The sequence below is a fragment of the Theobroma cacao genome, chromosome 7 (genome assembly GCF_000208745.1).
Source record: "Theobroma cacao cultivar B97-61/B2 chromosome 7, Criollo_cocoa_genome_V2, whole genome shotgun sequence".
Taxonomy (NCBI): domain Eukaryota; kingdom Viridiplantae; phylum Streptophyta; class Magnoliopsida; order Malvales; family Malvaceae; genus Theobroma; species Theobroma cacao.
This window is the reverse complement of record NC_030856.1, coordinates 1555131-1578902: the sequence shown is the minus strand read 5'-3', so window position 1 is coordinate 1578902 and position 23772 is coordinate 1555131. Positions and strand designations below refer to the sequence as shown.

The 23772-nt window shown below is 36.5% G+C and overlaps 6 protein-coding genes across 6 annotated transcripts; 5 read left to right on the top strand and 1 right to left on the bottom strand.

Annotated features, from left to right (window-relative positions):
* On the top strand, window positions 1009-1647 carry LOC18593434 (NDR1/HIN1-Like protein 3). The gene has a single exon (XM_018124164.1). The coding sequence runs from the start codon at window positions 1009-1011 to the stop codon at window positions 1645-1647; it is 639 nt and encodes a 212-aa protein (XP_017979653.1).
* LOC18593433 lies at window positions 3182-6208 on the top strand. Its single transcript, XM_007020651.2, has 4 exons — window positions 3182-3867; window positions 5029-5478; window positions 5599-5914; window positions 6003-6208. Exons 1-4 carry the CDS (start codon window positions 3469-3471, stop codon window positions 6137-6139), a joined length of 1302 nt encoding a protein of 433 aa, XP_007020713.2. The 5' UTR covers window positions 3182-3468; the 3' UTR covers window positions 6140-6208.
* On the top strand, window positions 6710-11382 carry LOC18593432 (pentatricopeptide repeat-containing protein At3g24000, mitochondrial). Its single transcript, XM_018124730.1, has 5 exons — window positions 6710-9756; window positions 10093-10424; window positions 10534-10598; window positions 10682-10834; window positions 10932-11382. The coding sequence occupies exon 1, from the start codon at window positions 6884-6886 to the stop codon at window positions 9728-9730; it is 2847 nt and encodes a 948-aa protein (XP_017980219.1). The 5' UTR covers window positions 6710-6883; the 3' UTR covers window positions 9731-9756; window positions 10093-10424; window positions 10534-10598; window positions 10682-10834; window positions 10932-11382.
* Window positions 12055-16407, top strand: LOC18593431 (EH domain-containing protein 1). The gene is made up of 16 exons (XM_018124729.1): window positions 12055-12367; window positions 12441-12520; window positions 12907-12975; window positions 13060-13117; window positions 13264-13319; window positions 13408-13456; window positions 13536-13597; window positions 13883-13996; window positions 14106-14208; window positions 14313-14362; window positions 14586-14714; window positions 14806-15057; window positions 15147-15226; window positions 15420-15546; window positions 15748-15891; window positions 15985-16407. The coding sequence occupies exons 1-16, from the start codon at window positions 12283-12285 to the stop codon at window positions 16168-16170; spliced, it is 1644 nt and encodes a 547-aa protein (XP_017980218.1). The 5' UTR covers window positions 12055-12282; the 3' UTR covers window positions 16171-16407.
* On the top strand, window positions 19409-21192 carry LOC18593428 (upstream activation factor subunit UAF30). Its single transcript, XM_007020646.2, has 3 exons — window positions 19409-19555; window positions 19808-20008; window positions 20755-21192. The coding sequence occupies exons 2-3, from the start codon at window positions 19835-19837 to the stop codon at window positions 20881-20883; spliced, it is 303 nt and encodes a 100-aa protein (XP_007020708.1). The 5' UTR covers window positions 19409-19555; window positions 19808-19834; the 3' UTR covers window positions 20884-21192.
* On the bottom strand, window positions 21308-23290 carry LOC18593427 (GDSL esterase/lipase At4g26790). Its single transcript, XM_007020645.2, has 3 exons — window positions 22771-23290; window positions 22025-22514; window positions 21308-21670 (listed from the first exon to the last, which is right to left on the bottom strand). The coding sequence occupies exons 1-3, from the start codon at window positions 23134-23136 to the stop codon at window positions 21477-21479; spliced, it is 1050 nt and encodes a 349-aa protein (XP_007020707.1). The 5' UTR covers window positions 23137-23290; the 3' UTR covers window positions 21308-21476.

The window sequence follows — 23772 nt, the reverse complement described above, 5'->3', positions numbered from 1 at the left end:
ATGGGTCATTGGTAAAGCAGATTTAGTCCTGAGGAAAGTTCCTTTCTGCACCACTGGCTGCAGGGAACTGTGGCAGGAACTGTTCTGAAAGGTTCCCCTTGATTAATCTCAAAACATAGCTTCGTTCTTTTACCCTCCCTTTTGATTAGCTCAGAGTAGTTTCTGTCAATGTTCTTTCCTCCAATGGTTGCAGCCTGCTTTGCTTTCGTGGAAAATGAGATATACAACAGATTTCCATGCTTGAACAGTTGAATACCTGCAGAGAGGTTTTGCAATAGAGTAAAGCAGGATGTGTTGGAGGTGACGAAGAGGAAGACGAACAATTCCTGAAATGTTATAACATGAGAAACATAATAGGATAGTAATCAAAATCAAGTATTTAAGAAGCAAAGAATTGTTAGTTTGCTGTTTGATTTGCATTCCTGGGTTTGGTTTCTGAACCGGGCCATCTTTGAGTACAAGAAAAGACTGCTTTCCCATGACCCAAAACCTGGTTTGGTTTGGTTTAGTTGAAAAGATTAGCATATGGCTTGTTTGGCCAATGGACTAAGACATATGTTTTAGGCCAGGCAAAGATCTGATACATTTTTCAGTCTCAAAAGAGTCAACACTTGATCTGGAAACTGGAATCATTGACACCCCAATCTTTGGAGTCTTAATGATTTCCTAATTAATGGAGGATTTCATTAATTGTGGAAATTGTTTTAATTTAACATGTTGATTTCATATGGTACATTTACTAAGATTTTCTTGTCAGAATTAAATAGAAAATCTTTTCCAGAACTCAAGCCAATTTTTGAAGGTTCTTTTTCTTGTAAATGGAAGTGAATCAACACATATTTCAAACTTCCATAAATAACATCTTTAATTCAAACTCTACATCAACTATGCAACCAAATTTTCTTTCCCTTAGAAACACTACAGAAATCAGTCAAGACTGCAAACTTATATGCTTTCCTTCTCCATTTTTAACTCTCACAACTTGTTTTGAGTCCATTCTCCAACAATATGAGGCATCAGAGTTCACCCGAAAAGCAGCTATATGAATCAAGATGCTTTGACATCTTCCTTTGTGTGTCGATTCTCACAATTTTTTCATTGCTTGTTCTTGCATGTGTCTTGATCATCGAATCACACCCAGACCCTCCCATTGTCCATGTAAACTCAGTACAAGCTCTCCACTTCAACATCTCCTCCACATCTCTACTGACAGCCTGCCTCAGGATACAGTTATCTCTGAAGAACCCCAACAAGAAAACAAGTTTCTCTGTTGAGAGCATCATGGCATATCTGGTCTATCAGAGGAGATACTCGTTCTTGTCCACCAACATCAATCCCTTCTACCTACAGTCAAGGACCAAAGCTGTGGTTCATGCAAATTTTGATGCAACATCTATGTTTCTCAAGAGTAATGTAAGTAATGGCATGAGAGCAGAGTTGATGGATCTGGAAGTGGTGAATTTTGATGTCAGGATTTATGGTAGGGCTTGGTTTTATCCTAGTTCATCTTGGTTCTGGGGATGGGAAATGATGTATATTCGATGTAACGATGTGTTAGTGGGATTTTCATCCAACAAAACCAGTGGTACCATGTTGCATAGCCCAAGAAGATGCAAGGTTGAGCTAATGTTTCAATCAAAGCGCTAGCTCTCTGGCTTTGAAAGTTTGTTTAGTACTTAAATCTTATGATATACTAGATTATTTCATATTTTGGTTGAGACTGAGCTGTTTTTTTTTTTTGTCTATTTTGGAACTTTCTAAGTAAATCTTTGAAATGTACTCTGTGGAGACATAGGATTGCTTTCTCAGTAAGCATATTTACATATTTCAGAATCAAATCCAGATTAAAAAGTTATTAAAGATCTGAAATGAAGCGTCCATGATCAAAAAGTATATCAGAGTGAAATGAAAGCTGATATGAGCTTTGCTCTCAAATTCATGTTCTTTTCCATTTTCAAGCCTAGAGAAACCAAGGGTGTCCATCAGGATCAGTGTTTTCCACAAATCAAAAGCACAACAGTTTGTGATTCAATCACGAAAGACTTGAAGTGGTTGCTCATGATATTCCATTGATAATCTCAGCACATCACCAGGAAGCCACCTATCAATTTTGGCCAAAACACTGCCACTCACAACCTTTATCTACTTTACAAATATTTATCTGTGACTATTGAGAATCTAAAGATCATTGACAGAGGATTCATCAACTTATCATCAGGAGTGAGCTGGTCTTTTGCTACTAGTCAAAAATTGCAGATGCTGAAAGAGACAGTTGTCTGTCAAAACCCTCAGGATGAACTCATGAAAACCTTCTCCCCCCCCCCACAACAGGTTTCCTGTGACACACAGCTAAAAGCCAAAGCAAAGTCTCCCAACCTGAATTTGATTTTTTTTTCCCAACTTTTGACTCTCCCTTTTAAACTATACAAAATGTTTCAATCAACTGCTATAGAGAGCAAATTCTGCAATGAACTGAGGACAAGTATTGCTCTAAGCAGTGTTGTTTAATTGCATAATTAGATATGGATGAACCTCGTCACCAAATTCCCATGTGGCAATGTCATGTTGGAGATTCGCGTGAATGGCGGCCTGACATTACACGTTGCAATCCCTGAAGGTTGCCTGGGTCCCTCCCATTAGCTGTATTATACTCTCTATCAGTATCTCTGGCGAGTAAGTAATTTGCTTCACATGGAACCTTGCTCAAGTGTGTTTTTTTTTAGTTCAATAAAGAAAAAGGGAAGAATTCAAGAATCCAACAAAAAGTTTGAGATTGTCTTTGTAATCTCTCTGTTGTTCTTGTATCTATTGCCAAAAACCCTTGGATTGCATGTTCTGCCCCAACTATATATTGGATAAAAATAAGATGTTAAATATAAATTTTGGATATCATTTTTTAAAATAATATTTATAAATACCCAATAACCGGATCTATGACGGGCATATAATCATTCTTTATTACAACATAAAAGAATGCTGACATTATACCATTTAACAACATGGTGAGTAGGCTGATTGATGATCTGTAAATTGCAATTGATTGACCTGTAAGCAACAAGCTTAACATACATGATTCTGCACAATTTGGACACTTCATCTAAGGTTGAAACTTATTTGAACTCGATATGAGTATTAAAAGTGTTATCAGAACCTTACGTTATTGGGTCCGATACCCGCAGATTCTCTAAAACATCAGTGTATGTACATCCCAAACCAAAAACCATCATCAAATTCAGACAGAAACAGAAGTAGCTCTTATATATGATTTGTACAAGCAAACAGCCCACATCAAACTTTCAGCTAGATTTTGCCTCTCCAACACCTGTATACCTCTCATTGGACTAACTTCCAACAAAAGCGTTATAAAAACTAACCAACAGTTTCGAACATCCCGGAACTCCCTTAGTTCAATTCAAACCCCAAACTTTTTCCGGCTTTCTACCTTGCTTCACAGCTAAACGACCCTTCATGGGAGACAACAGGGAACCTTTGGTGGATCGAACTAGGTTCATGAGAACCATTTCTCATGCACACGACGAGTTGCAAAGCTTCAGAACGTACCTCAGATGGATGTGTGTTGATCAATCCGATGTTTGGACAGCTTGTTTGTCTTGGTTCGTGTTCATTCTTTTGGGACTCGTTGTCCCTGCCGTGTCCCATTTCTTGCTAGCTTGTTCCACTTGCGATGCTAGGCATGCAAGGCCTTATGATTGGGTGGTTCAGCTGTCCTTGAGCAGTGTTGCATCTTTGTCTTTTGTTTGTTTGACGAGGTTCGTGAAGAAGTATGGTTTGAGGAGGTTCTTGTTCTTTGATAAGCTTTGCGATGAAAGTGAGACTGTTAGGAAAGGATACACTGGTCAGCTCAATGTAAGTTTTTTCCCTTCCTTTCTTCTTCAACTGGAATTTGTGAAGAGTTCTCATATGGGATTTCAATGAATTTCTGGTTTTTGTTCGGGATCTTTTTATTGTTTGATTGTTTTGGCACTTTTCTGGATTTTTTTGGTGTTATATTACATTGGTTATTGATCATTCTTCATCTCTGAATCTTTAGTCACTGATAGGTAAGAGTTTAGTTCAATTCTTTTGAAATTTTCAGTTTCTATGAAATGAACTAAGTCAAAGATCCATAATTCACTGAAATCACACCTATGATCACGCTGGGTTGGACTTGATCAGCCAAAAAAATCCCATAATTAAGCTAGCTGTCATGGCTTCCCAGCCGCATATAAACCAAAAAATTTCACAAGTAAACAAAAGAAAGTAATTCCCCTAACCAGGAAATGACAATTTACCATTTTCTGGATGTCTTGATTGCTCAGAGTTTTCTGGAACTTTTGTGAGTGAGTTCCAAACACCTCATAGTGGAAGATGAATCACCCTTATCTTGTTACACAGGGAGATTCCTAACAATGATGGAGAAGTTTCAGATGAACAGTAGCTAATGTCTGATAACTATTCTCTTCTTTGGGTTCCAACTACATATACATGATTATTGTTTCTTTTAGCATTCATTCGTTCTCTTCATTGGAACATGTGGAAGATGGAACTTTTAAGCTGTAATGGCTGTAACTTTCTGCCTCGTCAAACTGGCTAGCAGATAATGTAAGAGCTGATGTTTGCTAGAGAAATACACCCCATCTAAGCTAACCAAACTTCTGTTAAGCATTTTGAGCAGGCATTAGTTTCTTGTCACCGGTCTACCACTATTAGGTCAAAATATTCACATAACCTTCCATAATGATTAAGTGATTGGGGCATAACATAAGTCAATAGTATGTGCATAGCATTCTTTCTTTTTTCTTTTGGAACAAACCAGATAACGTTTTTCCTGGAATATCAGAAAGCTATGAGGAAAATGCAGAACAATGCAAAGTGATTCACTTGAAAAGCCTAGAACTATATAAGAGCTAGAATGCGGTTCCATCAAGTGTTTGTTTCCTTTTGGCTTGTGGGGTTTGGATAATAAACATTTTGAAGTTTCAAATTTATATGTTAACCTTGATTTCTTGTGCTGTTTAATTTATACAGAGATCACTGAAGATTGTATCAATTTTTGTTCTCCCATGTTTCGTAGCTGAGAGTGCATACAAGGTATGGTGGTATGCCTCGGGTGCTTCACAAATTCCTTTCTTAGGAATTGTCTGGCTAAGTGACGCAATGGCTTGTATGATGGAGTTGTGCTCATGGCTCTACCGCACGACAGTCTTCTTCCTGGTTTGTGTTCTCTTCCGCCTGATCTGCAACCTCCAGGTCCTCCGGATCCAGGATTTTGCTCAGGTTTTCCAAGTTGATTCAGATGTTGATTCAGTCTTGTCTGAGCACCTGAGGATCAGGAGACACTTGAGGATCATCAGCCATAGATATCGCGCGTTTATCTTATGGTGCCTGATTTTGGTCACAGGCAGCCAATTCACCTCATTGCTTATCACCACAAAGGCTAATGCTGAATTGAATATTTATAAAGCTGGAGAGCTTGCTGTAAGTGTTCATTGATCTGTTCCAAAACTTTGTGTTTCCCTGCATCATATTCTCTAGTCTAGTGTCAAATTTGAAACGGACCTAGCCATGATTTCAATGATTTGTACTTTCTTGTTGCAGATGTGCTCTATAACTCTCCTTACAGGACTCAGTATATTACTGCGAAGCGCGACAAAAATCACACACAAGGCACAATCTGTCACATGCCTTGCTGCAAAGTGGCATGTTTGCGCAACATTAGATTCCTTTGATGCAAATGATGGCGAGACGCCAAGGATTCCGGCCATCCATGGCTGCCAATCCTTTCCTTATGTAGGTACAGATGGTGAATCAGACGGCGAGGATGCTGGCGATGAAGAGGATGATATAGACAACAGCAAGCTGATCCCAGCTTATGCATACAGCACCATCTCATACCAAAAGAGACAAGCTCTAGGTAAATGTCATTAGGGTACTAGGAAAGGAACATAAACATTGTTAATGTCTTGACTCCATTGATGATTTCTTTTTGTTCTTGATGACAGTCACATACTTTGAGAACAATAGAGCTGGGATTACAATCTATGGCTTCACACTGGACAGGAGCACCCTTCACACCATTTTTGGCATTGAGTTATCTCTTGTTCTATGGTTGCTTGGAAAGACCATTGGTATTTCTTGAAGGAAAAATCCAAGCAAACCATGTATGGGATCTATGTTCACCATGGACGAGAGAGAGAGAGAGAGAGAGAGAGAGGTTNCACCATGGAAGAGAGAGAGAGAGAGAGAGAGAGAGAGAGAGGGTTTTGTGTAAAGATTTTGTTTTTGATTCATTTCTTCTTTTATGTAAAAAAAATTTTGCCCATGGTATGTTTTGTTTTTCATTGTAAATTCATTATTATTTTTTATTGAGTTCGATTAATTTAATATGGTGTATTCAGTTTCGGTTTTAATTGATTACTTAATTTGATTTATTTTAATTTTTAATATTCAAAATTTATAATCAAATCGATAAAAATATTAAAAAATAATAAAATCAATAAGGTAAATCGATTTTGATTATTTGGATTTTAGGGCATAGTTTGTCAATTTAATTATTTTTATAAATATTTGATTAATTTAAGAATTTGAAATTTTAAAATCGAATCCACCAAATTCCCACTTCCAATGGTGAGAGCTTTATGTACTTGAAGCCTTGTCCAAAGCACGTTTCGTTCGAAAGTACGTGTCGTTTTGGAACCAAAGCCTAAGCATTCTAAAGCGCGCCATTTTACAATCAGCAACAATCGAAGACGGAAAGAAAAGAGCTCTCCTTTTTCTCTCTTCGCCTACTAAAGGGCAAGCTATCTAGTAGCATGATAAAGCTTCAAACTATATAGATTTACACAAAGGAAATCTAGAAATCCAGCTAAATCTTTTAGCTTCAATGCTTGTTCCATCACTTGATTTTCGATGTTTTTCCCTTAGAAAACACAGTCTTTTCATTAAATTCCCCAGGAGGTCTCTTTTAGCCTCATTTCAGTTGGTTTCTTGCTTTACTACCCTTGTTGCTACAAATGAGATAAACCCCATTTTCTATCCACCTTTAAAAGTCACACCTTTCAAAGAAAAGGTAAAGCTTGATAGAACTAAAAGGTTAAAACTTTACTCTAAGATTCTACATGATTGTGCTTCAAAAGGGTCTTTGCGTTTAGCCAAAGTTGTTCATGGGAAGATAATGGAAAATGGACTTGACCCAGATTTGCATTTATGGAACTCTTTGGTGAATGTTTACGCCAAATGTGGGAGCTTTGGATATGCTTGTAAAGTGCTTGATAAAATGCCCGAAACAGATGTTGTGTCTTGGACTGCTCTGTTTTCTGGTTTAGTTAATGAAGGGCATGGATCTGCTGTGTTGGGTTTGTATTGTTTTATGAAGAAAGATGGTGTTAGGCCAAATGGGCATTGCTTGGTGACTGCTTTGAAAGCTTGTTCTTTGAGTTTAGACTTGTTTTTTGGGACACTGTTGCATGGAGAAGGTGTTAAAGTTGGGGTTTTGTTGGATGTTTTTGTTGGGTCTTCCCTTGTTGATCTTTATGCAAAATGTGGTGAGATGGAACTCGCTGAGAGAGTGTTTGTTTACATGGATAAAAAGAATGTTGTGTCATGGAATGCATTGCTTAATGGTTATGCTCTAGAGGGTGATGCAGGAAAGGTTTTGAATTTGTTTGAAGGGATGACGGAATCTGAATTGAGATGTAGTAAGTTTACTTTGTCAAATGTGCTCAAGAGTTGTACGTATTTGGGAAACTTAACGTGGGGCTTGATAGCACATTCTGTTGTGATTAAATCTGGTTGTGAGCATGATGAATTTGTTGGTTGCTGCCTTCTTGACATGTATTCAAAATGTGGACTGGCTGAGGATGCACTCAAGGTCTTTCAAAGGATTCAAGAACCCAACATTGTAGCCTGGAGTGCAATGATTGACTGCCTTGATGAGCAAGGCCAGATTCAAGAAGCAGCTGAGATGTTTTGCCTAATGAGACGCAAAGGGGTAAGCCCCAATCAGCATACTTTTTCCAGTATTGCTGGTGCAGCCACTAATTTGGGTGATCAGTTTTTTTGTGAAGGCATTCATGCGTGTATAATTAAATATGGCTTTGAATCTGAAAACGTTTTGAGCAATGCACTTATTTCCATGTATATGAAAATCAGGTCTGTCCAAAATGGTTGGCAGGTGTTTAAGGAAATGAGTTCATGGGATTTGGCTTCATGGAATGCCCTTCTTTCTGGACCACATGATGATAAAACTTGTGATCAGGGACCAATTATCTTTCACAAAATGCTTGCAGCAGGTTTTAGGCCTGATATCTGCACCTTTACTAGCATCCTAAGATCTTGTTCCAGCCTCCTAAATCTAAAATTTGGACAGCAAGTACATGCTCACATAATAAAGAATGGCCTAAATGGTAATAATTTAGTGGGAACATCTCTTATTGACTTGTATGCCAAAAATAGATTCTTGGAGGATGCAGAGCTACTTTTCAGTCAATTGATTGAGAGAGATCTTTTTTCGTGGACAGCATTAATTGCTGGTTATGCTCAAACTGATCGTGTAGAGAAGGCTATCAAGTGCTTCAATCAGATTCAAAGGCAAGGTGTGAAACCCAATGAATTCATTCTTGCTACCTGTTTGAGTAGTTGCTCTAAGATGGCAATGTTGGAAAATGGGCAGCTGCTTCATTCTATGGCGATTAAAGCTGGGCATTCAGCAGACCTGTTTGTATCAAGTGCTCTTGTAGATATGTATGCCAACTGTGGTTGCATAGAAGAAGCTGAATCTGCTTTCCAGGGCATGGCGTCAGCAGATGTTGTATCGTGGAACACAATGCTTTTTGGATACTTGCAACATGGGCAAGGATTGAAGGTCTTGGAAACTTTTAGGACAATGTTGGATAAAGGCCTTGAGCCAGATGAGGTTACATTCATAGGAGTTTTATCTGCATGTAGTTATATGGGCTTGGTTGAAGAAGGGAAAGAGCACTTTGACTCTCTGACCAATGTTTATGGAATAGTACCTACAATTGAGCATTATGCCTGTATGATTGATATTTTAGGTCGAGCTGGAAAATTTAATGAAGTTGAAAGCTTTGTGAAGGACACGAAGGTTACATCAACTGCCTTGATTTGGGAGACAGTTCTTGGGTCTTGTAGAATGCATGGAAATGACAAATTTGGTGAAATTGCTGCGGAGAAACTCTTCGAGCTTGATCCTGAAACAGCCTCCCATTACATATTACTAGCAAATATTTTTGCTGCCAAGTGTAGGTGGGATGATGTCCGTAGGGTCAGGGCATTAATGACCAGTCATGGTGTTAAGAAAGAACCTGGGTGTAGTCGGGTGATGGTCAATGGTCAACTGCACATCTTCAGGTCTGCAGATAGTTCGCATCCAATGAACAGGGAAATCTATATGAAATTGCAGGAGCTTGTGCAGAAGGTTATTTTAGCAGGTTATGTGCCTAAGACAGAACATGTGCTCCATAACGTTAGTCACAGAGAAAAAATGGAACAGCTCTTTTGTCATAATGAAAGGTTAGCACTTGCTTTTGCCCTTATAAGCATCAACCCCATGAAAACAGTCCGGATATTCAAAAATTTGCTCATATGTGAAGACTGCCATGATTTTATGAAGCTTGTCTCTGGTATCATAGAACAGGAGATTGTTGTTCGTGATGTGAATTGTTTCCATCACTTCAGGAGTGGCATTTGCTCATGTCAAGATCGGTGGTGATTTTGCTCTATTCATCCAGCAAAAAGGTTTGTTCCAGATAATTATCCTCCATGTTTTTCTTTATAATTTGTTTGCAGGGCTTTGGAGATTAGTTGTTAAATGATCATGTTCATGAGTTGTCATGTGACTAGCACCAATTGCTTGATCATGAACTTGCACAGCAGATGATTGTTTTACTTTTCCGATGTTGTTCTAAAAGCGAAGCTTTCTTTAAATCTCTTAAACCATGGTTTTGGATATCTAAAAGTTAATATTTCAGGGTAGTCCTCCCTAATGTTCTGTTATTGAAAAATACCTACTTTTTATTTTCTTTTATGGATATCAATCTTCCTCATCTGTCTCCTATTCTATCTGAGCTGCAGCCTCCAGGTCCTTTGAGTCCTGGATTTTCTCAAAATCTCCAAGTTGCTTATGACGTGGAGTCATCCTTGTCTGAGCATCTTAGGATCTGGCGGCACTTGAGGATCATTAGCTATCAATATCACGTGTTCAAATCAAGGCTTCTGATCTTAGTCACAGGCAGCCAAATCACCTCATTGCTTATCACTGCCAAGGCCAATGTTAATGGTGCTTCAAATGGTCCTGATTTTGGGGAACGTCCTGCATTGGCAAGTGATTAGGTTGGCATCCAGATTTGCAATGTTGGATTTCACAGTGAATGTTTATGCAAAATATCGAAGTTTCAGGTCTTCCTGTTAGTATACATTGCTTCCTTGTGTTCATTTATGCTTTCTTTTATTCATCAAGCTTCATTTGTTTGCATTGTGTTTATTAGATCTTTTTCGCTTTTCCTTTTCCTTAAGAGGTTAGGGTGATTTCTGATTCCCCGAGACCGGGATATGTTGGAGAATTCATCATGGCCTGGCAGGTTGGCGAATTTGTAGATTTCTTCCATTCTGATAATATTAATCCATCCCTTCTAATCTGACCTGTACTTTGATGTGTCACCAGTTTAACAAGCTGAATGTGAAATGATACTTGATCCCGTGAATTAGTGCGGTAGGACCATCAAGTTTGCCTTCACTTTCCTATAGCATGTTGGGAGGTTTATTCGAAGATGACAACTTCTTGTGCAATGGAAGTTTTTGATCTGTATCACATTCAGTAAGTATACTATTTTTTTTTTCTTTTGAGTAAGGTGTGTGTGATCCACAAGCTTTCCTTGTGCAAAACTTTTGACTGTTTTCTTTACTTGGTTCAGAAGACTAACATTCTTCAGCATCAAGTAATCCGGATGTAGACGAATGCTTACACGATCATAAATCAACGCCTTGATAAAGGCTTGCTCGGAATCTACCCTAAAGGAACACAGATGTTGTTTTCATAACGAGCCAAGTTTGAATGATTTTTTACCCATTGATGCCAGTGACTTTGAAGAGCAACGAAGCTGTTCCGGGCTTCTGGGAATCAGCTCTTACCCTCGAAAGTGGCAGAGCCTGCAACAATTCTGGAGTTCTAAACCGTCTCTTGTTCTAATTTTCCTTGGAAAAAAAAAAACCATTGTAAAGTGTTTCATAGCTTAGGAGACAGAATGAGAGAGTTCATTATCTGATATACAAAGTGGAGAATGAACAGACATACAAGTAGGTGGGTATGCCTTTATTTTCCTACTAAGTCTATCAAAATGAGGGTTCATAAAGCACTTCTATCAAGATTTTGTCATTGTCCCTGAATTTGCCTACCCAATTTAGCCATGGTCAACTTGCTTTGTCAAATTGCTAGCAAGTCTCCAAACCCACTAGGTTTGAGTAAATTCATTGGACCGAACTATAATTGGATAGAAAATTAATCACCCTCAAACTTAATATTAACTGAAAATTTTTAATATAATCAAGTTTGTTATTATGTGATTATATCACGTTCATTTGTTAGGTCATATACGTAGACATAAAATGTTAGTCAGCATTTTCAATTCGATCGTCTCATAAACTATGACATTGTTATTCCGAATTTGATAATTTGACAATAACTATAAATCCAAATTAAATGCAAAATAACTAAAATATTAACTCAAAAATGAAATAAAAAAAATCCCATCAATATCCCACCATGCATTTCACACCAGTAAAAACAAAAAAGAAAGAAAATTAATATATCCAAATCACAGTTACTGCCATAATTTTCATCTATAGTTGACCAATATTTTTTACTATTTACCCCTAGTAATTAGGAATTTACCCCTCTTCTTTTTCCATTTTAACTCTTCCTTTTTACCTTGGCGCGCGCCTCTAGGGAAAGCGGTATTTAAAAACTGCACGACGTCGTCGTTTTCGCAAAACTTTCAAAAAACCGTTAAAAAACCTCACCGTTAAAACTGAAAACTCGAAGCCGAAACGACGACGTATTTCGCTCTCCTTTTTCGTCGGTGTTAACGACGCCCTTTCCCCAAGAAAAACACACGCACAGAACACGGCAGTGTTTTTTCTTTTTCGGATTATTTGCTCGCGTTTTCTTTTTCACTGTTTGGGAAACGTTTTTTTTTCCTTTTTTCGGAAGGTTTTTAAAGTGAAGATTAACAAAAGCCGACCAGATTGATAGTTTTCTAGTCAGCAATGGAGATCGGAGCCGGTCGGATCGGTTCATGCTCTAAAGAACACCAGCAGATTTATCAAGAGTGGTTTAGCTTTGTTGATTCAGGTACGTTTTTCATTTTTAAAATTTTTAATCGCTTTTGTTTATTTTATTTAATTTATTTGAATTTTTTTGGTAGATAATGATGGCCGCATTACCGGAACTGATGCAATAAAGTTCTTCGGTATGTCAAATTTATCGCGACAAGATCTTAAGCAGGTTAATCTACTTTTATTTTCGTCATTTCAATTTTGTTATTTATTTATTTATTTAATTACTGCTTAATTATGAAAAATTGTAGGGAGATGTGGATGCCTAGTGCAATTGAATTCGAATCAAGTAGAAAAAGCGGAATTTTTTAACTAATCATGCTTGCTGCTAGGCTTCAACTCGAGGAGTAAATAATTGATAATTTATTTATTTTCATAATTAAATCAATAAAGTTTGATTTTCCATTAACATAACGAGCCTTCATGTCATGGATTTGGAGTTTTGTTGCTGTTGCTGTTGCTATGCTCATTTCTGTCTTTCTCTTAGTGATTTCGCTTCAGTTATCGGTTTTTGTGTTGAATGGTTTGTCTTTTTTTGGTTTTGATTCCTCAAAGGTGTGGGCGATCGCGGATTCTAAGAGACAGGGATATCTTGGTTTCAAAGAATTTGTCTTTGCTATGCAGGTTTGAAGTTGTGCTCTTCTTGCATTCTGGTTATTATTAATTGGTTTTCTTCAAATCTGACCTGCTGTTTCTTTTAATGTTTAGCTGGTTTCTCTGGCACAAGATGGTCATGAAATATCACATGATCTCCTGAATGGTGATGGTATGGTGATTTAGCTTGGCCTTATTTCTTCATTGCATGCTTTGAATGTTTATTTAGAAGACTGTTTTGTGGTTGTTTTTCCTCTACATTTATAATCTTTTATCGTCAACTAGAAACTAATGTTAAGATATGCTGATGTATGGCAGTTGACTTTGAGAATGCGAAACCTCCTGTAATGGAAGGTTTGGATGCATTAATCATGGTATGATGGCTTCTTTTACTTTCTTAAGGTTTATGCTCCATATACTTAGCATCATGAAAATTCTTACTATCTTGCTTGATTTATTCAGAAGAAGAAACACTCTTCAAAGTCAACTAGTCCTGCTAGCAATGCCAATGGTATGAATTTCTCATTGTTACCGCTTATGGTTATTACTCTGATTTTATACCATATAATCACTAGTTGGGGGCAGTGCAGGTAGTTCTCCAATGCAATCATCACCTGCCGCTCAATGGTTTTCTTCAAAATCATCAAAGAAGGTTTGTGTTGTCATTGTGTAATTTAGCTTCTTTGCTCCTAATGCACTTGTTCCCCCCTCCCAACCTTTTTTGTCATCTTGGTGTAGTGCTATAAATAATTTCTTTATTTATATCAAATGCATATTTGATGCTTTCATTTTTCTTCCAAAACAAGAGGACTTGTGAATTTATTGGTATTTTGTGGCTTTAATGATGCTATTATGTCTCCAATTCCTTTAATTAATAATGTTTTTTACTTATCTGCATCCTTAGAATGGTTAACTAATCTTTTTCTGTGTATAACAGATATCTATGTCCTCTGTGACTTCAATCATAGATGGCTTAAAGAGACTGTACATTCAAAAGTTGAAGCCTTTAGAAGTTACATATCGTTTTAATGATTTTGTATCCCCATTGTTGGTGAGTGTAGATTTTTAATTTCTCTGAATTCAGTTTTAATTATCATTGATATGTGCTAAAGTTGTATTTAACAAGCTACTCAGCTGATACTGATTTTTGTTTATTGCAGACAAATAGTGATTTTGATGCCAAACCAATGGTCATGCTTTTGGGTCAATATTCTACTGGGAAAACAACCTTCATTAAACATTTGCTTAAAAGTAGTTATCCAGGCAAGTGATCCTCTCTTTCTCTCCTCCCTCCTCCCACCAAACCTATTGACTTAAAAGGTTTTATTCCCTTTTTACTTATTATTATTTTTAATCATCATTTTCAGGAGCTCACATTGGACCTGAACCAACGACTGACAGATTTGTTGTTGTTATGGTACTTTAGAATTTGTGTTCTGTGATAATGTCATTGGTGTAGTGCATATGAATCGCTTTCCATCACTTAGCGGATTTAACATCAATGATGGAAATCGAATCTTAATTTTCTGTTAATTTGTCTATACACCTCTGCTTGTAAGGGATCATTTGATGTTAGTTGTAATCATGGGATTTAATTTGTTTTGATCTCATGCATCTTGTACTCTCTTTCCTTTATGCAGTCGGGAACTGATGAAAGAAGTGTTCCAGGGAACACTATTGCTGTCCAAGCGGACATGCCATTCAGTGGTCTCACTACCTTCGGAACTGCATTTTTGTCAAAGTTTGAGTGTTCTCAAATGCCACATCCTGTGAGATAATTGTTCAAATTCTAATTGGCTGTGATCATTAATTTGAGGGTTTTGCGTATATAGAATCTAATTTATTCTTTTCATGCTCTAGCTGTTGGAGCACATAACATTTGTAGATACTCCTGGAGTGTTATCAGGAGAAAAACAACGAACACAACGAGCCTATGATTTTACAGGTGTAACATCATGGTTTGCTGCAAAATGTGATCTCATTCTTCTTTTGTTTGATCCTCACAAGCTAGATGTAAGTGATGAGTTCAAGCGTGTAATTTATTCTTTGCGTGGTCATGATGACAAGATTCGTGTGGTTTTGAACAAGGCAGACCAAGTTGATACTCAACAAGTAAGCATTATGGCGGCCATGATTCTTAATTACCAGTCTTTCTTAGATGAAACATTTGATAATTTGCTTTTCTTTTCCTTTAATTGTAGTTGATGAGGGTTTATGGAGCCTTAATGTGGTCACTTGGGAAAGTCCTTAATACCCCTGAGGTTGTGCGCGTATATATCGGGTAGGCTCTTTCTCTTTGCCAACCTTAAAGAATTAAATGAATTTGTCCCAACATTTCTTGGTGCATTTATTTGAATATTGTTTTATACTTGCTGCATAAAATGTAATTCTGTTCCTTAATTTTCTGAATTAGTACATCAAACTAAGCTGCATCTTGCTCTTAAATTTTGATGTTGATATCTTGTCTTTGGCAGTTCGTTCAATGACAAACCTGTAAACGAAGCTGCCACAGGTCCAATTGGGAAAGAGTTGTTCGAAAAAGAACAAGAAGACCTTCTTGCTGACTTGAAAGATATTCCAAAAAAAGCTTGTGATCGTCGAGTAAGTTCATTTTAATATTCTTCCTTAGTTTAAAAAAAAAGAATTCTTATATGTGAGACGTGAAAATTCTCTGCAGCTTAGTACACATGTCTTCTTTAGTAGGAATAGGTATTAATGTATTAAGGACATATAAAACCTTTCTTTCTTTTTGAAGACGCGAGTTTCTTTCTTTAGAAGTCTTAATCCATTGTTTACCTGCAGATAAATGAGTTTGTTAAACGTGCTAGAGCTGCCAAGATACATGCTCATATTATTGGTCATCTTAGAAAGGAAATGCCTACTATGATGGGAAAAGCGAAGACTCAACAGAGACTAATCGATAATTTGGCCGATGAATTTGGAAAAGTATCCTCTCTCTCTCTTCTCTTTGTGTGTACACATGCATCCGTGCTTATTGAACACTAATTCTTTTACCATGCTTACCTATTTGTTATACAGGTTCAAAGAGATCATCACCTACCTCCAGGGGACTTTCCAAATGTAGAACATTTTAGGGAGGTTTTGAGTGGTTACAACTTCGACAAATTCGAGAAGCTAAAGCCTAAAATGATTCAAGCTGTTGATGACATGCTGGGTTATGATATCCCAGAGCTGTTGAAGACATTCAGGAATCCTTACGATTAACAGCCAGAGACTAATTAAATTGCGTAAGTGTATGGAACATGATGATCATAAAACTGGGTTGTAGAGAGCTGTTCAATTCAATCAAACAAAAATCTGAATTCTACTTGAACAATATTGTGTCAAACTTGTTTGTAGATCATTTGTAATAGCTCCTAGAGTAGTTCTTCCATGTTTACCAGAGAGTTCATTCGGATTTAGATGATACCATGGTTATATCAATCCGATTTTTCTATAGTTTCTTCTTCTCCAAGCAAAATTTTGTGAAGTTTGGCATATTTTTCTTTCTCCAACAGGTATTCCATTTTCCTTCTTGTGATGCAAGGAAGAGAAATCAATTACTATTGGAGCATCAAATCATTTGAGTAAATGGAAACTATTTGTCTCTCTCTAAATCGAAAATTAACTTCACATTTAAAAGATTTTTTTAGAAAGATTTCTAGGTTTAAATGCATTGATTTTTCTTAAATGTGTTAAAACAGTGTATTAAATAAAAGATTATGTTCCCTAAAATAAATTTTTAGTTAATACTTTTCTTCAACTTTAATCCTAATAAATAAAATGTAATCGTTGTTAATGTATGCAACATCTACGAAAATGTTTTATTCAAAATGCTATAAGAATTTATATGATATAGTTGGATCTATAAAAATACTGTTAAAGATAAAACGAGTGCGGATAAAAGGATTTTTAACAGCATTATTGAAAAAAAATATAGTTGAAGATCAAATTTCTTGTAGTGTATTTATGGATATCAATTGATACTTTGTAATCAGGTATCCAATATTACCTGATCCGATTAAGTAATATTAAGATAACCTTCAAGTAGTAAATCTATTAATCGTCATGGTTTGGGGTATTGAACGGATAGTGTTTACGATATTCAGATACGGGTTTGGAAAACAATTAAAAATATAATCGGGTATAAATATGGTTGAGATACTGTATCAAATAATGGAGTTTCGGTTTGAATATTTTAAAAAAATGGATACCTTACCCATCGAAATCCCATATGTCCTCGATATTTGACTGTAAAAATGGCAAGGATTTTGGATATCAGAAAATTAAAAAATGAATGAGATTTAAGTAAGTAAAATAGGAAGTTTCTAATTTTCATGGCAGAAAATTTCGTCTAACCCAAGAGAAAAAATAGAGAGGAAAATGATCTTCCAAGATGTTCCCTTTTATAGCACAGAGAAATGAACATGTTAAAATGTAGGGTTTGGACACATTTCGAAACCAAGAACCATTGCCAGATCTCCATTGCAAAACCCTGTAGAAGCCATGTATTCCATTGTCAATGACATGAAGAAGAAGAAGAAGCTGTGGAAGCGTTTGGCATCAACCTTGAGGAAAGCCAGTCGTAGGCTTGTGACAGCCATTGTTGTTTCTTCCTTTCATCATGACCATCACCGTCGTCACCACCACCATCCTCGGCCGCCTAGCCATAACCAGAAACTGCTGGAGGAGACTAGAAACAGCATGCCCGAGGTTGAGTTGTTTGATCATTTTTATGATGATGATGATGAAGAAGAAGAAGAAGGGTTGGAAAGTTGGATGATGGAGACTACTTCTGACTGCTTTACATTGTCTCATCTGCCATTGTTAGGAGTGGATGCAAGGGCTGAGGAGTTCATCAACCGGAGCAAGGAAGCCTGGAGGCTTGAAAAGCAGAAGTCTGAGGAGGAATTCTGGGAGATGTTGGCTCGTGGTGCTTAAGTATATATTCTAGTATTGTACTCTGGTTATCTATCATGAATTCATGATATATTAGAATATAACATGATTGTAATTTCTTGAATTTTTGAATCAAGAAATGTTTATTCGATTAGGACATTGCTGCTTAAATCTCTATTTACTTCTGTTTCTTCTTATCATTAGCTCCCTTTCCATTCTTACCACCATTGTTGCCTTTGCTTCCACCATCTCCTCCTCCCTTCAACAAGAACGATTTCACTTTGAACAAACCATTTGTCAATGGAGTCCTTTTCTCTGAAGAAATACAAGCACAGCATGCCCTTTTCAGATCAGACTTCTTCTTCTTACTGCTGCTGCTGCTAGGGTTTGCTAGAAAGTTTCTCTTCAGCTTACAAGCAGACCTCTCTATCAGATTCTTGAGGCAAAACAAAGCCTTCCTTGCATACCTAGCTTGGGTTTCTTCTTCTGCAATCCCTGTCGGGGTAATAACATCACTCTCTGGCAGAGATTTCTTCCCTTTGCCCGACCTGTTGATGATGCTTCGGCTCTCTTGCATGCTGCCATGTTTACTTCTCAGACAGGAAAGCCTAGACCCCATGTAGAGAAAGAGGTTTTGATTGGCTTAGATTGCAGCCAATGACCCTGATGATCCTCTTTGATTGGTTTAGATTGCAGCCAATGACCCTAATGATCCTCTTTATAAGTAGATGAATTTTCTTTCATTAATCAATTTTCAGAGCATGAAGTTTCAATGAAACCAGTAATGGAATTTCCTCAACTGTTCGGATATGTAATATTTTATGACATTGGTTCCTAGGAATCAATGTCGGAATCATAGTTATTGTCACCTGTACCCTACATGATCTCAGCCAAACTGTTTGGAATATTACTTCAAACCAATTGTTAGTGTATTACTTTAGAATGACCATTAATCTCAATGATAATTAGGAGTAGGTGATTGGTCGGTAATGTAAGTTTGATACGTCATATTTAAAAATCAAATAAATAAAATATTTTTAAAAAATTAATTAAAACCTACTAAATATAAAAAAATTAAATTGACCAAATATCGAAATAGTTCGATTTTAAATTAAAAAAATCAAAATTTTATATTTTTGTACAAATTACAATATTAAAATTTATAAACTTTATTAATAATTCTAAAATATGAAACAAAAATTAATACTAAAAATATATATCTTTTATAAATTTAAAAATAATATATATTATATTATATTATATATATTAAAAAATATATAAAATGTTAATTTAATTTTTTTATCGGTTCGGTTCAAAAATATTTTTAAAATTCAAAATTGACCAAATAAATCAATTGATCTATTATTTACATGACTTTTAATTAGTTTTTATTGTCGATCGTCATTGGAATAAAAAAATTATTTTCACATTTCTCTTGTTTCTTTCTTTTAATTAGTACTTTTTTTTTCTAAATTTAAAAAAATGGAAGACAAATTAGGATTACAAATATTAAGCAATTTTCTATTTCCATCGTCGTTTCACTCCTATTCCCTTGCCGTTTTGAAAGGAGCAGTCCCTTTACAACTCCGGTTCAGTCAAATTTTCTCTTCCCACTCTCTTCCTCCCTCGACTGGTAAAAGTTCGGTACCCGGAGTTGCTTCTATTTACCATTTTGGCCCTGAACTTTCCCGCCATCCCCATCTCTTTCCAGGTAAACGAGCTCCCTTGTAATTCAACTCTGTTATTTTTCAGTAATTGAAAACTACCAATGAAATAAGAAAAAAAAATTTAGATGGAAAATCAAGAACGTGCCAACTGTTTGAGAAAATTTCCCAGAACTTTGTGTTTCTGCTATTGTTCTTAGTAATTGATGATATAAATCTTTACTAAGTGATATTGGGTGTTGAAAGTTGAGTTCTTTTTCTGTTAGTTATTTGATTTTATGGTTTTTGGATTTATACAGAGGAAAACAGAGAAGAAAGTTGAAAAAATGCTGCCCCAGAGACTGAAGAAGGCAATTACAGATAACCCCAAGAAGCTTGCTAATTTGATTGACCTTGTAAATCTTCCTTCCACAGTTAGAGAATTTGTGGGTCAGTCTCAGATTTCACGTTTGGGTTGCTTCATGCGTGTTTGGTCTTATATTAAACAGAACAATCTTCAGGTATTCTTATCTCTCTGGCTTCATTTTGCACCTTGCTATTCAGCAAAAGATTCTTACTTTCTTAATCAAATGTTTGTAAATGAATTACTGAGATGCTTTACTTAACCCAACACTTTTTAAAAAAAATTATTTGTACTTCTTAATGTGGCATGTAGATTATTGGAAAAGTTTCATGGTTTACTGATTCATGGTTGGGTCTTCAAATTTGTAATTATGATATTAGAGTTGGTCTTATGCATATTTATCATTCATATGGTGTTTTTGATGTGAACATGTGGCTTTTGGATCTCATTTTTCTGATGAATGATTATGTTTTACTGGCATTTGAGGAGATGTATGTTCATGAAGACAATGATCTCTCCTCTTTTGTATTATCTACATTTTGTATCCATTATGCCACTAGGGAATGTTTTTCATGTCTTAGATCATTTGTTTGATAAGAAGAAAGTTTGATGCTAATAAAGAGGGATATTGTGGCCACTGCTGTTATGACCATGACTTGCTCTAAAGATTATTGAATGAATTTATTTTTTATTAAGACTTTCTTATTTATGTTTATTGAGGCTGGCAATTTGGCACTGAGCTCCAAAAGTATGTAATATCTGACGTTACCTCTGATTTTGGAAAAAGTCATTTGGATTGTTTTCTTTGCTCACATTTCTATATTCATAGATTGATTTTGAAGTGTGTAGTCTTGGTGCACATTTACTTGAAGATCTCTCAGGATGCCAGTTTTTCTTGATTAGGATCCAAACAACAAGAATATTGTCAATTGCGATGAAAAGTTGAGGAGTATCTTATTGGGCAAGCCTCGAGTTGAGCTGGCTGAGCTACCTGCACTTATCAAACTCCATTTCCCCAAAGAGCCAAAGTGAGCCACAGGATTCGAGATTAGGCTCCGCAGAGTGTCTACCTCACTTGTATCCCGAAGATCTCTAGCGGCTTTATGTTGTGTTAATTTAATTGATGAATTTTTGTATATCAGCATATGTGATGGTTTGGAGTAAACTTGTTATTCAAATTTAGGCTTTTCCTCCCTCTGCGAAACCTTTTCTGTAAAGGATCTTAGTTTGCAATGTACAACAATTTTATTGTTAATGTTGTTTCTTTCTGTATCTGGTTTCCATTTTGATAAACAAAATCTCGTGGAAGCAATTTTTGAATCATGGTTTTGCTCTTCTGGCTGCAATAATTTCTATCCTGTTGAACCTTTTAGATCACAACAGAATGTCTTTCAAGATATTTCAATCAGTTTCTATTGAGGTTTAAGATAATCTTACTTTGGTATAAAGCTTAAACTGGTTCTTAATGATAAATAACTTGTTTAATATGCTTTTGTCTGTTTTACTTCTTTTTCTTTATATATTTTTCTACATGGAATGCACTTGAAATGGCAATAATAATAACTGAAATAATACAATGTCTTCGACAACAATGAAGCAGTGCTTCTTGCTTCTCCTTTCAGTAATTATCGAAACTCGGCTAGGGCGTTTTTGACCACATGATCAGCTAAAATAGCATTTGTTTTCTCTGTTGGGTGGAAGGAGTCCCAGAATATATAGTTATTGGCATCTGAACATGTAAACGGGTTCATTTTATCACACAGGTAACTCATCTCGAACAATCCGGTCCCACAGCATGCTGTTTCTGCATTTTCAAATCCTGTAAAAATTTGTACAAAATTTCATCAGAAAAATTACCTTGTAAGAGAAAATATGTTAAAACACGCATGCAGGTTTAAACACACACGCACATACAGTAGGCTTGAGAAGGCTTGTTTGAATGGTGTTATGACTGTCCATTAGTGCTTCAGTATAATTGCATACTTGCACATAGTCCTTTTGTATGCCTGCTTTGACCAAAATGTTCGAAAGGGAGCCTGAAAATTCCTAGTTGCTGTCTGGTTTCATATTATATGTAAGCATGCTCGCTATTTTCATACTTTCCTTCCATGTGTTCCATGGCCCATTTTGTGCAGAAAGTTCAAGAATTGTTATCTGTGGCTAAGAAACTTACCAAATTGACTTGGATTCTGAATCATTTCTAAGAGCTTATCATAGGCGTTCGTCTGCACGAGTTGGACACCACTGAGCTCCTGTTTCAGCCCCATGACTCTACCCTGCAACTTTTTATTGAAATCTACAGCAACATTGTTAAACTCCTCGATACATTCACTTCCAAAGAAGATATTCGTTGTTCTTTCCAAGGGTAAACATCCCATCGGAGGAAGACCACCGATTGCTATCTTCCGAGCTCCCAGGTTGTAAAGCTCTCTGATGAAATTGCTGGCGATTTGTATCAGAAAATTCTGATACTCATCAACAGAATACTTCGAAGATCTGGTTGGAAAAATGTAGTAGTTCTCTAGGAAGTCATTAGTTCCTATGCTTATCAGGTGCAGTGATTCTCTCAAATGATGATTAGCTATGTCATCGCCTAGATAGCCTCTTAGCTTGCTCTGAAATTCTTTGTAGTACTCCATTTCCTTCCAGAAAGGTATGACAGACTGCAAGTTCAAGGAAAATGGAGAAAAGAGCTAGTAACTGATAACTTAGTCGAGGTGGTTAGAACTAGGACTTAGAGAATGTAAAAGCAAAGAACTTGTAGAAACTTAAATCTTTTATCTTTTCATGTAAAAGGCAAAACAATAGCAACAAATCAACTTGGGAATTCAACAAAATTCATGGGAAACCTGATGCAAGTTAATGTACAAACTCACTGCCTGAAGACGGTAACTATCACCAAGCCATAGCTAGACTTACTAGCACATCGGAAGTAGCATTGTCATAACCAGTTCCAGCTGAAGCAAAGGAAACCCCCGTAGCGAAATCTTTTATGTCATAATTGGGATCCAGATAGGCAGGTATGTCTGGCTTGATCCCAAAGGCTTCAGAAATGAAGTCTGTCGCAATCCTACCATTGGAAAAACGTCCTGTTGGCTTGCCACCAAGGAAATCCCGGCCATATGGCGCGAAGTTGCTCTTCAGGACTGTAGATATCTGGTTGTTGTTCCCTGGATCCACTGTGGAATCCCCAAACACTATGATCGCAGGGACTATTGCACTTGTTTCTGGTATTTGCAGCAGGAGATTGATCAAGAGGAACAATCTGACAACCTTACATGCCATATTTAAGTTTTTTCATTCCAAGTTTTCTGGTTTTGTTTTATAAATAGCATTGAGGTGGTTGGTAAAGCTGGTGTGAATGATTCCTGATGGATTAAGGAATGAGAGAAAAAAAAGGTTAGTAGGCAATGAGACAGATGGAGTTTGTTGAGACTTAATTGCTCTCCAAGTTGGTGAGATGAGAATTGTATTTAAGCCAATGGTCATGGCACTCAACAATGTTCTGGCCATGGTCTGTCATTGGCTAGGATCAAGCCCCATTTTGTCATGTTATTTATATCCATAATAATGATGGGAGAAAATAAAATATTTCTTGAAGAAGCAATGACCTATCCTTGGCAGTTGGCAATTGATAAAAAGGGAAATCATCTGTTTGTTCTTTATGATGTCTAGAAGCAATTGCTTGGTTTAAAATGGCCATGCATTGAAAGCTTGCAAATTCCTTTTGCACATTTAATTTTTTGGCTTTCTGGTTAGAAGACAGAATTTTTGCCATTAAAACACAGGAAACCCAATGCAGGTAAAGCTATGGGTTCCTGCTAAATTTTCTTGAAATTTCTTCTGTAACAATCTTTTGCTATGTCAATTGAATGAAGCAGGTTTGATAAAACCAAACCCATTTCCCCTTGCAATAACCCA

Coding starts and splice junctions, on each gene's coding strand:
- LOC18593434 (XM_018124164.1), top strand. CDS start 1,009: ATGAGGCATCAGAGTTCACCCGAAAAGCAGCTATATGAATCAAGATGC.
- LOC18593433 (XM_007020651.2), top strand. CDS start 3,469: ATGGGAGACAACAGGGAACCTTTGGTGGATCGAACTAGGTTCATGAGA. Junction 3,868..5,028: donor GATACACTGGTCAGCTCAAT/GTAAGTTTTTTC, acceptor TAATTTATACAG/AGATCACTGAAGATTGTATC. Junction 5,915..6,002: donor CCAAAAGAGACAAGCTCTAG/GTAAATGTCATT, acceptor TCTTGATGACAG/TCACATACTTTGAGAACAAT.
- LOC18593432 (XM_018124730.1), top strand. CDS start 6,884: ATGCTTGTTCCATCACTTGATTTTCGATGTTTTTCCCTTAGAAAACAC.
- LOC18593431 (XM_018124729.1), top strand. CDS start 12,283: ATGGAGATCGGAGCCGGTCGGATCGGTTCATGCTCTAAAGAACACCAG. Junction 12,976..13,059: donor AATTTGTCTTTGCTATGCAG/GTTTGAAGTTGT, acceptor TTTAATGTTTAG/CTGGTTTCTCTGGCACAAGA. Junction 13,320..13,407: donor GTTTGGATGCATTAATCATG/GTATGATGGCTT, acceptor TGATTTATTCAG/AAGAAGAAACACTCTTCAAA.
- LOC18593428 (XM_007020646.2), top strand. CDS start 19,835: ATGCTGCCCCAGAGACTGAAGAAGGCAATTACAGATAACCCCAAGAAG. Junction 20,009..20,754: donor TTAAACAGAACAATCTTCAG/GTATTCTTATCT, acceptor TTTCTTGATTAG/GATCCAAACAACAAGAATAT.
- LOC18593427 (XM_007020645.2), bottom strand. CDS start 23,136: ATGGCATGTAAGGTTGTCAGATTGTTCCTCTTGATCAATCTCCTGCTG. Junction 22,515..22,770: donor ATGCTACTTCCGATGTGCTA/GTAAGTCTAGCT, acceptor TTGAACTTGCAG/TCTGTCATACCTTTCTGGAA. Junction 21,671..22,024: donor TCAGAATCCAAGTCAATTTG/GTAAGTTTCTTA, acceptor AAATTTTTACAG/GATTTGAAAATGCAGAAACA.